The following is a 14762-nucleotide window of genomic DNA, read 5'->3' on the forward strand; positions in this document are numbered from 1 at the left end:
TATGTACAGTGCACATTACAATGTATACATTTGATCAGTGCATGGGTGCACATCAAACCCATGACCTTTCTCACTGCTCTAAAGGCAATCTGAGCTACAAGAACACTACAGCGCCCAAGTGAATGAGAAGCAATACGTGTGCATACATTTTCAGACTTTTCTACACTGATTAATAATTATTAATTTGGTCCTCGTTTTACAAACAGATGGCACAGCTTGAGAAGAAGAATTAAACCGCCGCCTGGTATCTTTCAAGACACTCTTCCAAATCCCAGGGCAACAGCAGATGCACTTAACATGCGATGGCAAGCGTGAAATACGCGGCCCGTGTTGGGATTTGCTGTAGACAGCAGTGTGATGCTGCTGTGGGACAGAGGAGCACTGAATCCAAGTCCACATGAGCAGGTAAATATGACTGTCGCAATGGCTATGCGAATACGCATCTCTGCGTGTCGCACCGACACCCCACGAAGGACATCGGTGGGGAGGCAACATTCAAATGCACAGACGAAGAAAAAAACGTGTGCGAAAACTGAATGATGAAACAATGTCCAGTAACGTAAGATATACGCTCTTTATATACGTGTCTGTGTGTACGCGCGTAGTTGTACGACGACATCCAGTTATCGAGCGAACTCCCTTCTTCATTACTGGAGTCAGCAGAGGAGCAGGTGACGCAAACTACTCCCAGTGATAAACATCAATAACGGCAAGTAGGCATCAGATTTACAGAATCTTACACACGTAAACAGGAAGAACTTTCAAGAGGAACCAGTTTTACATAACGCAAACAATCTCTTAACATGATTTCTGCAATAGGCTACCTGACAGTGTGTAGCCTATCGGACAGAGTAAAGCATGATCGTGTAATGTGCTGAATCCATGTGCATATGTATTTAATGTATAGCGTTACCTCGTGAAATTGAAAGCAGTAGTGAATGGAGAAACACTTAATTGACATTCAATCTCAATGAACCGTGGCAGGTTAACTTCAAAAGTGTTTCGCCGTGCGCTAAATAAACAACGATCTTACCTGTATGCGAGCAGGACAGGAACAGTAGGAGGGAAAGAGGAGCGCAATAGTTCCAAAATGTCATCGTGGATGTAATTCCGTTCTCTCTGAATTAATTCCTCTTCCTTCGACAGGAATTAGTAAAACATGAGCGCGCAGGCTCTCACCTACGAGGCTTTTCTCAACTCCACTGTCAGCTGCGATCGCTTTTTGTTACATACCAACACTCACACATACACACTCATATGATACACTACACTGAATAAAGGTGCGAATGTAGAAACGCCGGTTTGGTGTGCACGCCCACAAACCAATCGGATTTCACAATGACCGACACACGCCCAATAATGGGCGGGGATTGAATAATTATTCCAAGACAACATTTGTTATTATGGGGAAATCACGGTATAAATCAATACATAAAACTGTATCAATAGCACCGTAACAACAACATCTACACCACAGTCTGTTTTTCTGTTGTGCCACATGAACTGCTCGAGTCTATTGCGCAATATGATGAACTATAATATTGTATTTTAAACTTTTAACGTTACATAGGCAGGCTATCTGAAACGTTGTGAAGGCCTATTAAAAATTAGAATTTACAGGAATAACGACTTTTTAGTTAATATATATCATATCAGCAGCAACAAATGAGCGTTTTAGTGATTCAGACATGGATACAAAAAATCAGGATGTGATTCAAGTATTTGACACAATCAAGTCAAACTGAAACAACGCGAGCATTAGTTGCCAAACTAGCATAAAAACACTACTAGCACGACAACATCTTACTCTAAAACTCAATTGTGCAATTACAAAACAAAGAAATTAATAATAAATGACAGTTTATTGCGTGTGTTTAGCGACACCATCTGATAGAAAGTGAGAATAACAAGACAATATACAATGAAATATTCTGTATGGTTTGTTCTGTACAGGGTTTTGTGCATGGTTGTTTAATTGGATGCCAAAAGAAACTGTGAGTCTTATGGTTGTTATATCAGATTCAAGTGATATCTTTTCAAACTACTCTAATGAGATACATATAAGTGATTATGTGCAAAAACACTTCTTTAATAAAATAAGTTCCAGGCACGATCAAACTTGTTAGAAATGTTTGGTCACACAAATAATTTGCAACATTTATACAAAGCAAACCGCAAGCCATTTAAATGAGAAAATAACCATGACTGCTGACAAGCACCTGCTACCATTGAGAACCTTGAGACGTGAAATTTTACTTTCACACCTCAGTGTTTCTAATTACAAATTGCAGCTTTTGGCATTTTGAAGCTAAATAACAGTGAACAGCAAATGAACAGATGTAGTCAGTCAACAGTTTTAGAGAAATGTTTTTTTGTGAATTAAAGGTGTTTTTGCAACACTGAAAGATATTGAACTTTACTCTGATTTGCAAACGATCCCTTTACAGCTAATGACTTTTAAATGGTTATTCAGACCTTTTGCTTGAAATGTTTACTTGAAAACTCAATTGCTATTTCAAACTATGTTTGCTCAAAAGAGTTGAGATTGCTTACACATCCTCTAATTCATATGAGAGAGAGAGAGATAGAGATGTTGAAAGCTCTGTTTGGTAATACTGTTCTTGCTGTTTTAGCATATGCCTTCAGTAATGAACTGTCATTGTTAAACCCCAGAAACCCCAGTTATTAATGGAGGTCTCTGGTCAGCCACACACTGGTAATAAACCATGTAAAATGAACTGTGGCTAGTAAAAGTAATAAAATGTGTAAGTGATAATGCCTCCAGTTATGAACTGCTGGACACCGGTAAAATTAAAGCATTGGAGGGTAAAATTAAAAAATTGAGTTGCTGTTATGTGTTGAATGGGCAGAGTACAGGCAAATCCTGTTCATGTTGTTTGTGAATAACATTGGAAATATCATATAGAGTTACAGGCCTGTAGCAACATGTACGAGATCTGTTATATTCTGAAAGAACACCTCAGGAGTGCCCCGAGGCCTTTTCAATATGGATTTTTTGTTTTTAGACAAAAGAGTTGTCTGACACATTTCTGGTTTTGACTTTTTTGTCTTGTATTTGGTTGATTCCTTCATTTATGGATTCATTTATAGATTAATTTATGGATTTTGCCAACCCATTGAGAGCTCCAATCGAGATAAGAAAACATAGAAAAGATGCAATATTTATATATTTTTTATGTATATAAATATATTTCTACCATTGGATAAGGACATGGTAGGTAGGTTCACTGAAGATGCTGGTATATTTGAAGAATATTTAGCCTATCCAAAAGCCTTTAAGTGCATCTGACATGATTTCTTGTAAATTAGCAATGAAAATGTTATAAGTCAGTAATTGAAATGCCTTATTTCAACACTTGTGTTTTACAAATTTAATTGTATTTCACTGCAAAACCCATACAAAAATCCCTAATTCTAAAAAAGTCTCCAGTTACTCTTTACTGCCCTTTTTGAATAAAGGCAAAATGATCAAAGTTCTGGTCAATATCCTAATATATTTGGTAAACCTCATTTAACAGGGGAAATAAACTCTTGTAGGACTTCGTTGTGACGTAAGTATTTTATGAACGTACGTGACGAGAGATGTTCAGCGGCTTTTGCATCTGAGCTTTTCATTTGTTTTCCGCAGTGTCTTGTAGGCATGGGCCGGTTAACGGTTTCAAGGTATATCGAGGTTTTAAACAGTCAAGGTTTCAAAACCACTAAAATGTTCTGTGATACCGTCTCCAAGGTATGAGCTGTGTTTATACGAAATTCATATCATTAAGTCATGTGACTGATTTGATGTTTACATTTAATATACATTACGAAAAAATATATATATTTTCTGAAAGCATATTATAATTTAAATGCTTTATTTTTACCTGGCATTTGAAAATAACAAATGAAACGCAACGAAAGTAAAATAAAAAAACAGTAATTTGTTTTGTAATATTGTGGGTTTTTTTTACAAATGATTTATCTGTGAGCTTCATTAATTTTTAAAAAGTCATGTGCCCTCATAATCTTTCATCAAAAATGCAAATCTCCTCCCCTCCTAAAATGGCAGGTGGGCGGGGTCTGGGAGAATATCGCTGGGATTAGCCAGAGCCATATCCTTCTATGGCTCTGGGATTAGCAACACGACCCAACTTCAAATGATCCAATCAGATCTCGATGGACAAATTCAAATCCACCCCTGCCTTTATTTCACTTCAGAGGCCGGTTTTACTCGGATACACGTCACCACGGGGAAAAGTTCCGTTTCATGGCGACTTTAAAGAATTTTCTGACTATATTGATTCTATTTGCATAACGTTAGAGATGAATGTCAGCTGTCAGTTTTAGATTATTGCATGGGATAGTTGAGCATACATGAATATCTATCTTAATCAGATCAGTCAAAACACTCATGGGTAAATATGTTGCCAAATTTATTTAAATTCAAAGATACAGAACAAAAGAAATCAACAAAACAACAACAGAACAAAATCACACTTGTGCAAGTATTACAGTCAAAGTGCAAGAGCAACTGGTCGAGTATTAGTCGAGATCTTATTTACTATCCTTCCAAGTGAAGCAGAACATTTTTCATTTACTTAAAGCAATATCTAAAAAAAATCTTTATCTATGTAATCTGATAGCCTGCAGATAGTGAGTTTGCTTAAAAGAAATGTTAATAATCATTTTAAGTCAGCTCTCAAATTTAGCAAGTCTGTCAAATCAATAGATAGATTGAGAAAAAAATTGCACACCTTTTGTAATTCACACTGGACACAACCTAAGTTGATAAAACGATAATCTGTTCCACCTATGTATACATTCTCATTCACTATATAGTCTCTTAATTATTTATCTGAATAAAGACCCCAGAACATAAAATCTATGGACAAAATGTTCATTAAGTCTTCTCCACTCAATATTCTCTATTCTATTCCTTCTTGTCTTCAGTTCTCTCCTTCATCAATCTCGCTCTTTATACAAGTGGCTGGCTGTCAGAAGAGGTGGAGGGCAGAGACTCCACGCTGGATTTGTAGATGGGTTTCTTCTGGGAGCGGTCATCAATGGGGATGAGGGAAATACAAATGATTAAGATGGAGGAGTGAGTTTTTTATCAGGCAGTATAAGAAAATATGTGGGGCTAAGGGAGAGTTACTGTACATTTCCTAGGCTGTGCGTATAACTCAGAGGGTGAAGTGAGGTGTACATAAAATAAGTGTGTAAAGCGTGCAAAAAATAAGCCACGTATCCTAGTCATTTTAGGACGTCTTGTTATACTTACATGGGTCCCTTGCAGTTATTTTGTTTGGCTCGGCGGCAGAGGTATGTGATCATGGAAATCGCAATCACCAGAACGACCAATCCTACAGCACATATGAGATAAACTTGACCAGTGGTGGACTCATACCATGCTGCATCCTCTGTAAAACACAAACAGGGAGATTTTTAAAACTTTACTCTCATTTAAAAGTTTAGTTGCAAAAAGAAGTTATATAAAAACCTGATGAACCATCTAAATCCAATAAACACTTGAAAATCAGTAGTTCAGCCTTAGGCAGGTAAGCTAATTGTCGGTAATTGTCTTAATTTACTTTGCTTTCTTGGGGAAAAGATGCAAAACGTTTAAAGGCTAATAGAAAAGCAGTATTGCTGTAAAACAGTAAACAAATAGACTGAAAGAGGAGTTTTGGATGTCTTATACAGGGCTCCCACACCTCAGTTAACTTCAAATTCAAGGACCTTTCAAGGACTTTCCAGGTCCAATACCCTCAAATTCAAGGATTAAATGTGGGGACACATTTTAAGTGAGAGCAAGGTTACATCGTGTTAACTTTAAGGATACATTGTTACAGTTCCCTTTCGAGGGAACTCACACTGTGTCACTGCGGTGACACTTTGAGGACACCTCCAGGGGTAAGTGCGTCTGAATGTATATCAAATTCAACCAATGGTGAGGCTTAACGACAAAGACAGACGCGGGAGCCAGGAAGTATATCGCTCTCTGAAATATTGCAGAAGACAGCGTTACAGGGACGCAGGAAGTATGGCAAGGGAGACGCAGCGTCTGGTTCCCTTCTCAGGGAACAACAGTTACATATGTAACCAGAGACGTTTTCGTCTTTCGAAAACAACTATGCAAAAAATTTTGATATGAATCAACATTCACACACATAAGCATTTAAAGCGAACAGTTTAGCAAGTATGCTTAAAAAGTCTAGAATTTTTATGACATTATCCTACACTACACAGGGAATAATATGGATTTTTTTCCCAGAAAACTTCTGGCATAAAATAGATTCAAACACTTTCAATGACCTGCTATGTATGTATATTTTCAAAAACTTCCCATGGCCTTATTTTCAAACTTTCAAGGACCTGAAGGAACCCTGCTTATATAAAGAAACTAAATTAATCCATACAATTCATTTAGTATTAAAACATATAGCCAACTTTTCAGTTTTTTGTATTTCTCTAATGTGCCTGCTGCTCTATATCCCCTTAGTCCCTCATTCAACTAAAAATAACCCCATTATCACTCCTCTTTTCTTGGATTTTCTCACCTCACTTTCCTCACTAATAGGTCTCTCATCTTTACCCACCCCTCTGACCTCATAACCCCCACAGAAAACAAACGTCCTTTATTCTTTCTGATGTTACTGTAGTGTTGCACGTCAACCATTTTCTATTATTAATATTCATGACTGTAATGCAATAGTCTAATGGCAGCTATTTTTGTCTTACACTGTGTCTACAACGCAAGCGGATGTCACGACAACGCTAGAGCGTTCCTGTGATGATCAATGGAGCTGTCTAAGCGTGCGCCTGTCTTACCGACGGCTCAGTTGATTATAATGGAAGCGTTTTGGCTTTGTCGCCTCAGGTTGCTTGCGGCGCAGATGTATGTCTGTCTTTCTGTGACATTTACTTATAAGACATTAGAATAAATGCACCGAAATCAATTTCTAAGAAAAAGCGTGGCACTGAGCGGATGCATTGGCACAAGGTGCTTTGTTGCAGTTTGTGCCTGCACCGAACAGAAATGAACTTTACGGTTTGTGATGTAGATTTAATGAACAAATCAGTCAAATAAACACGTTACTATGTTTGAATTTTCTTTTGAATTAACAGAGTTTGTACAGTTGACCAACAGCAGCACACTGTGGCCATCTTCTGTCGGCTCTAACCTGGCAGCACAGTGATGCTGATGGTACGTTTCTTCATAAGGGATTCCACAGTGGGGGACTGAGCTGTACAGGTGTATCTGCCTCCATCCTCCCTCTTCACCTTCTCCAGCTTCAGCTTAGTGACAGGCATAACCCAGACCTCTCCCTTGATAGATAAAAGACACAGACAGAGAAGTTGCAAAGAAGAGCAAACCAAAGCTGAAAATGAAAGAAAGGTACTTAACTAAGAATGCTAATGCAGAAATACTTCATAATTCTTAGTAAAGGAACTGTGCATAAAGGGGAAACCAAAAACTATTGAAAGGGATCTAATATGATATGGGGAATAATCAAATGTCAAATGCTAGCCACAAAAATTGAATCTAAATAGTGAGAATAATAAAGTAATCATAAAAATAACAACAGCAAAAACATTCAGGTAAAAATACTCAGAAATGTGAATAAGATTGACAGAAAGCCCTGTGGTATGAAATGCGTGTTAGCTTTTCAAGTGTATACAATACAGGGAAACAAAACCGGTCAGAGGCGCCATAACCGCACAAATGCTTTTGGCTCCGAATGGATTTTAGCAGCCTGCCAACAAAGTCCATTTCAATTTAAACTAAAGTGAATTAACAGGATTCTCAGTCAAGTTCTGGCTTAAACACCATTGTTTAACCTTATCCACTGGCTCCCAGCACCTTCCTGTTTCCTCTGTTAGAGAGCAGACACGTAGTGCGATAAACAGGTTGATGATATTATACCAATATAATACTATACTGGTTTACTATAAGAGTCAGCACCTATTCAGCGTTACTTTGGGAAGTGCGTATTTGAACTAAATGAAGATAGGGCTTTGGATAATATTTATATATTACTCCAAACAACACTAAAGCTGATAGCTAAATAATATCATATGGCTATAAAATGTACAGCACAGACTGGATTGAGTCATTCTGAAAAGTACCATAAGCTGGAGTTCAACAGTGTACTACAGCAAGTGATCGCATGCGATTCTGGTCACCTGCCCACCCACACTTTGACATTTAAAGGGACTTTATAGGCCTGAGAAAAGGGAACTTGCATGGTGCTTTCTATAGAGGGTTTTGTGTGAAATACTTATGATCAACATTTACATTTACTGTATACAAGCAATAAAAACAATTCCGAAACATATATAATAATGTATTAAATAAGTTAATGTGATTCATCTCCACACATGTCCATACATATTACGGTGTTACTGGATATGTGTAATTCTTGTGTATTGTAGATTTCTGCCAAATTTGACATAAAATGTATGTTAATCTTCACCTTGTACCTTTAAAGGTAAAGTTAAATGTTTTGTACCACTAACATTTATCTGGTACAAAATTGGTCCTTAAAGGTACATAATAGGTCCTTAAGGTATAATACTGTACCCCAAAGGTACAATATTTCAATGTGTTGTGTACCCATAAAAGGTACAAAACTGAACCTTTGAAGGTATCACCCCAGTGACAGAAAAGGTACAGTTTTAAACCTTTTTTCTGACAATGTTGGGTTAATACTATATATTTATGTTGATGCTGTCAGTAATATATTTTGTTAATGCAAAACTTAAACGAGTACTCCACTTATAATAATTTACTTAACCTCATGTCATCCAAAATGTTGATGTCTTCCTTTGTTCAGTTGAGAAGAAAACATTCCAGGATTTTTCTCAATTTAATAAACTTTATTGGACCCCAACACTTTACAGTTTAAAAATGCAGTTTCAACACATCTTCAAAGGACTCTAAACGATCCCAAATGAGGCATAAGGGTCTTTTCTAACAAAGAGATTATGGGATACATATGTGAAACACACATTTGTGGAGCATTTAAAAAAATAAACTAACATAAGGACATTAATTAGTATAATTCCACATACAACAACGTCAGAACGGTCCTCTTCTCCACACTTGTAAACACTGCCGCGGTTGTTTCGCATATGTCATGCTTGACCTTTGACATCATAATGCATTACGTGAGGTTGCGCTGGCACGTCACACTGATGCAAAACAAGAAGTTGTGGCTTAAAGAGGTTTCATTAGATAAGACCCTTATGCCTCTTTTCGGATAGTTTAAAGCCCTTTGAAGCTGCGTTGAAACAGCAATTTTAAACTGCATTTAATCTGTAAAGTGTTGGGGTCCAAAAAAATCTATTAAATTGAGAAAAATCCTGAAATGTTTTTCTTAAAAAATGTAATTCTTCTCAACTGAACAAAGAAAGACATCAACATTTTAGAAGACATGGGTGTGAGTAAATTATTGGGATTTTTTTTTATAAAGTGTAGTAATCCTTTAATTTATGTATTACAACAACTCACAATGTAGCTTAGCCCTGCTGTCTATTCTGACCAAACCTCTAACAAGATCCAAGATTTATACCCACATAAACCAGTATGCAAGCATACTGTATGAGTTCCCTTTTCTAACTAAATAAGATTTCCTCAATCCTTTTCTTAGAATTGAAAGACATTTTTTTCACTTTCACTTACAAGCAAGTGGGAATTTCAAGCCGTTCTATCTACCTCTATATTTTAAAAGCCCATTACAACAGTTATGTTTCAGACCAAACAATTATAGGATCAGGATATAGTGACACAAAAATAAAATATCTCCAGTCAATAAGCGAAAGGATAACAGAAAGCAAATGAAGTATCAGATGTGTCACCTCTTTGGTCCAGAAGTAATCCGGTTTCTCAGAAGCAGAAGTAGAACATTCCAGTTCCACGTCATCCCCCAATCGAACTTTCAGCTCCTGCACGGCACTGTAATAGCGGGTAAGGTAGCCTAAACCAGTCCGGTGAACTGCTACCTCTCGCATATCTAAACAAAGATAGAGGGTGAATAATTACATAGGATTAGTCAAAACAGTTCTGTTCTTGGAAATGTTCACATGAAAAGGACAAAGGTGCAATAAGCATTCACATAATCAAATATTACTTTTTTGCACATGGCTTATATATGTTGTTGGAGACAGTAATGGATCATTATTAAAGGGACACTCCACTTTTTTTTGAAAATATACTCATTTTCGGCCTCTCCTAGAGTAACTTTTGATTTTTACCGTTTTGGAATCTATTCAGCTGATCTCCAGGTCTGGCGCTACCCCTTTTAGCATAGCTTAGCATAATTCATTGAATCCGATTAGACCATTAGCATCGCCCTAAAAATAACCAAAGAGTTTCGATATGAAAATAGTCCCCTGCTATTGAAAGTAACCAAAGGACTATTTTCGGGAAGTGCGTAATATCACTACGCCTCCTGAAGCCATGTTACGGCAGCAAAGTCCTTGATTATTACTTCAGAATGAGAGTATAGTTCCTAGCCATATCTGCCTAGAAAATCCCAACTTTTAATTTTACATCAGTCTTAGTACACGATGTAACTACAGAATAGTCAAGTTTTAAATAGGAAAAATCGTATCAAACTCTGGTTATTTTTTAGCGCGATGCTAATGGTCTAATCAGATTCAATGGATTATGCTAAGCTATGTTAACCCCCTGGGGTCCAAAAACGCGGGCCCGCGTTTTGACGTGTTTTTTCCTTATCATGGCAGAATCAATTTAAAATACTACATCATTAATAATCATACACTTACGTGTTTGACATCATTTGAAACGGTAAAGGGTCTTCTTTAATATGTGTTCATTCACAATAACAACAGATCTTTGTGTTTTTGTCAAATAAAGAAAATAAACAGGGTGTGCATCCAGACATTTCTGTCTCCGCCAGCTGTCTTTCAAAACACGTTACAAAAATCAATTGAAACTCAGCGAATACTCGTCACACAAGCATGATACACATATCCAAAGAAAGCCTAAAATGTCTACTTTTAAACAAGCTAAATATAATCGAATCGAAGTGGTCCCGCCAGAACCAGAGATCAGCATTTTGGATTCCAAAACGGGAAAAATCAAATGTTTAACTCTTGAAGAGATTGAAAATTTGTATATTATTTTTTAAAAAGTGCATTGTCCCTTTAAGGATATTGTGTATAAGGTCTAATAAACAATCCGAGGATCATCTTGTTTCAATCTGTTGTGTGTATTAAACCTCTCTAAAAGCCCATCTGTTTTTCCAGCAAGTAACCATTGTCAACCCATCTCTGGGCAAAGCCAACAGTCAATATCAATACTGATGTAGTTATCTTAAAAATAAAGAGTTTATTTCCCTTCTAATCTTTAGGTTCAAAACAGAAAACATGCTTTGTGACAAAATGTCATTGCCAACTTGACTCACACGAAACGATTTGTAAATTGAGGCATTAAGCGTCTAGACCATCTAGACATACACAAATCGATTGGTGTTCGTAACAGTCAATGGGGATTTGCATCACTGCCCAATTACATAAAGAGTCTTGAACAGTTTCCTAATGATTCAAACAGCTCATGATGTGAGCTCTTGGCAGAGGTCTGACTCTCACTCACAGTGGACGGGGATAGTGAAGGATTCGGAGGAATTATCTGGTGCAGAAGAGTTCTCAACCACGCAGCGGTATGGACCATCAGACCAGGACTGGATGTTGGGAATTTGGACAAATAGCTTGCCCTCCTCTCTTTTCACGCTCACATCATACAGAAAACACCTGCGATATAAGTACACGTCTTCTGATTCGAGACGAAACCACGTCCTCATGTACTGTTGTGAAGAGAACAAGACAAAATTTCACTATAACATACTAATATTCACAGGAAATCTTGCTATGTAGCTTTTAAATTAAGTATAGGTAAGCAACACTAACATCATGAGACAAGTTGGTGTAACAAAACATGACATTTGACTTTTCAATCAATGTGTCATTTTGGGGCATTTTTTTGGCCCATAGAAATAAAGAAGAGGTAGAAAATGGCATGAGGTTAAATAAATAAGAACAGGTGAACTCTTCGTTTAAGTCTAAGAAAGACTGCATGAAATATTATGCGATATAGGCATTGATTGCTGAATTTGATTAAATATGTTATACTTGTAGGAACTAGGCATTGGCACTGGGGTACTTCTGTTCTGACAGCAGGTAATGAAAGTTTACAAAGCATCTGTCTATGCGATTGGTTCTATAGAAATCTTTTTAGTCTTGGCACAAATGCATAAATCCCTGGAAAAGGTGACAAACAGACAACGTGTCGACAGAAGCAGCAGATGCTGTGAATCCTCGAAAGGCTCCTCGGTGCCAGATACTAATTAAACTCAGAATAACGGCTCTCAGATGCCTGAAAAAACACATACTGCACTCTGCTTTGTAAACACAAGTTTCAGCCCTGATCTCCAGACAAATACATTCAAATCATAATTATCTTTCTTTGTTATTGTTCTTGTCTTGACTAAATAAGTTTGGCTATAAAATTGTGAGGGAAGAAAGTGATTCTCTATCAAATATGTAGGATTAAAGATACCTCTGTTTTGGGTAATTTAAGATCTCTGTTTATAGTAATCAGATATGGAGCGTAACAGACAGCGGAAACAGACAACACAACTAACCTGAATTTCTCAAAAAGATTTGAAATGAACAGACAAGCGCATTGTACAACAAGCACATTTTGTTGTCTTTTTTAAATGATCTTACCTTAGAGAGCCGCTCAAAGTGCACCGAGCTTATATTCAGCTTAGATTCTGTGTCCACACACTCCAGCGTCACATCCTCTCCTTCCAAAACCGGCTCTGTTGGGCCTTTAACCACCAGAGAGCCTGAGGAACATATATAAACAAAATAGTATTGAATATGAATTTGCATAATGCTGTTTTATGTTCCTTGTGTACTGTTGCAGTTTGGGAATTGCTCTAGATGAGAACGCCTGGAAAAATGCACCTGGAAAATGCAAATAAAAAATGGCATACTTCTTTAAATTTGCCTCTGAACTAGAGATGTAATGATTACCAGTTTAATGATAATCTTGATAAAAATGTCCTGCATAGTTGTGCTGACGCATATTTACTTAATATTTCTTTAGACAGAGCAATCTTTTCTTTTCATTTTCCATTAAATCTGTGATTCTCAGACAGCATTTTCAGCATGCAGCCCTCCATGAGTACGATGCATCCATTCATGCCCCCCAAAGAAAATAAAACATTCTAAAACTTAAATTTAAATTTAAACAAAACATTAAATTATACAATGTAGTTAGGTTTAATTACAGAATTTATTATAAATTCATATAGTTTATAAAATGTCATAAAACTGGGGGCACCCTGGCACAATCTCGCAGCCCCCCAGTTTAGGAACCACTGCATTAAATGATGTGAGCTGATGAGTTTCTACTCTGTTTGTTTCTTTCTGTTTGTGAGCGCAGCCAGGCAATGCATGTCGTGCAGCATAGTCCTGGGTCATAAAGTACACCCGATTTCTCATAACATACGCAGACAAATAACTTGCATGAAAATCTGATTTACTCACTTGTGTTTTATCTGAACTAGATAAACATCTCATGTGCCATGATTAATGTTAATATTTAATTGATGTTTAAGGTGAACTTGCATCTATTTTAAATTTGGTTTGCATCAGTACTTTTTTTAAACATAATATTATAATATTAATATAGATAACCGTGGTGATATTGGTCACTATAACAGTGATATAACTGACTTTCATACCATTTCATCTCTAACACAAAGAAAATCACTCTGATGTCAGAAATTGCAAGTCATAACTGTGGCGTTCTGGCATTTCTTTAAAATGTTGTCTAACTGGTAGGGTAGGTTTAAGGTTAAATGTTTGTGTTTTATTGTTCTGAAGATTACCTGAAAGAATCTTTGTTATTATAAATATGTAAGCTTAATATGCTATGGCTTCCTATAAGGGATTTCACAGATAGGCCTACTAAACAAATAACAAACAGCAACACTTTAATTTTTATTATCACCTACCTGTATTTCAAAACCTGTCTACTTTCTTACATTCCTACATAGGCTACAGATATTCATCTATTATACATTTTATAGGGAGGAAATGTATTCAAACTTTATGTTAGACAGCCAGCATTAAAAAAGACGACGAATTGGGGGTTACAATAAAAACTGTGCAAGTAAAAATAACGGTGTAGAATAATTATATGAAATTGCAAAATTATATAGGTATCCTCTTACCAATGTATTTTGTGTATGGCTAGACATTAACAGGCTGCATAAAAGGTTCAAGTATATAACGTTAGTGTGTTTAGAATAAAAGAGTAAAAGGTCCACGACGATATAAACCAAGACAAAAATATATTTACCAATAGAGCTGTGGAGACTGGTGAAAGCGAGCAATACAAGGATAATGTAGCCTTTCATTTTGATGTCCGCGTGACTTTCTTGACTCTCTTTTCTGCGCTTCACAACAAACTTCTGAAGAAATGAACGCTTGTAAACACAATTTATCAGCGCGGAAGAAGAAGGCGTGGTTTGACATACAATTTGGGTACGCAGAATACTTTTATTATTTTTGTTATAAAATACACTGACAAACCAGCACTATTACACAAGGTGCAATAAAAGTCTATACTTATCGTAAGGTATTTGATGGGTGTATCAATAACCAAAATACACAGACAAACAATTTATATGACTAGGTTTCGAATAGGATATCAACCCCTTATG

General features: G+C 36.7%; 2 protein-coding genes across 2 annotated transcripts in view; both read right to left on the bottom strand.

The window, feature by feature from the left end:
- LOC129447984 (cell adhesion molecule 4) overlaps positions 1-1289 on the bottom strand; it is a 152459-nt gene extending 151170 nt beyond the window's left edge. The window contains exon 1 of the mRNA XM_055209986.2: positions 1034-1289. Coding sequence (XP_055065961.2) covers positions 1034-1097 — 64 coding nt within the window. The 5' untranslated portion in view covers positions 1098-1289. The remainder of the gene's footprint in view (positions 1-1033) is intronic.
- Positions 1290-4937: 3648 nt separating this feature from the next.
- On the bottom strand, positions 4938-14558 carry LOC129448783 (vascular endothelial growth factor receptor 3). The gene is made up of 7 exons (XM_055211387.2): positions 14399-14558; positions 12754-12875; positions 11621-11831; positions 9862-10016; positions 7185-7329; positions 5282-5420; positions 4938-5063 (listed from the first exon to the last, which is right to left on the bottom strand). The coding sequence occupies exons 1-7, from the start codon at positions 14454-14456 to the stop codon at positions 4976-4978; spliced, it is 918 nt and encodes a 305-aa protein (XP_055067362.1). The 5' UTR covers positions 14457-14558; the 3' UTR covers positions 4938-4975.
- Positions 14559-14762: the final 204 nt, after the last annotated feature.

This window comes from Misgurnus anguillicaudatus, chromosome 10 (genome assembly GCF_027580225.2).
Source record: "Misgurnus anguillicaudatus chromosome 10, ASM2758022v2, whole genome shotgun sequence".
NCBI classification, from domain to species: Eukaryota; Metazoa; Chordata; class Actinopteri; order Cypriniformes; family Cobitidae; genus Misgurnus; species Misgurnus anguillicaudatus.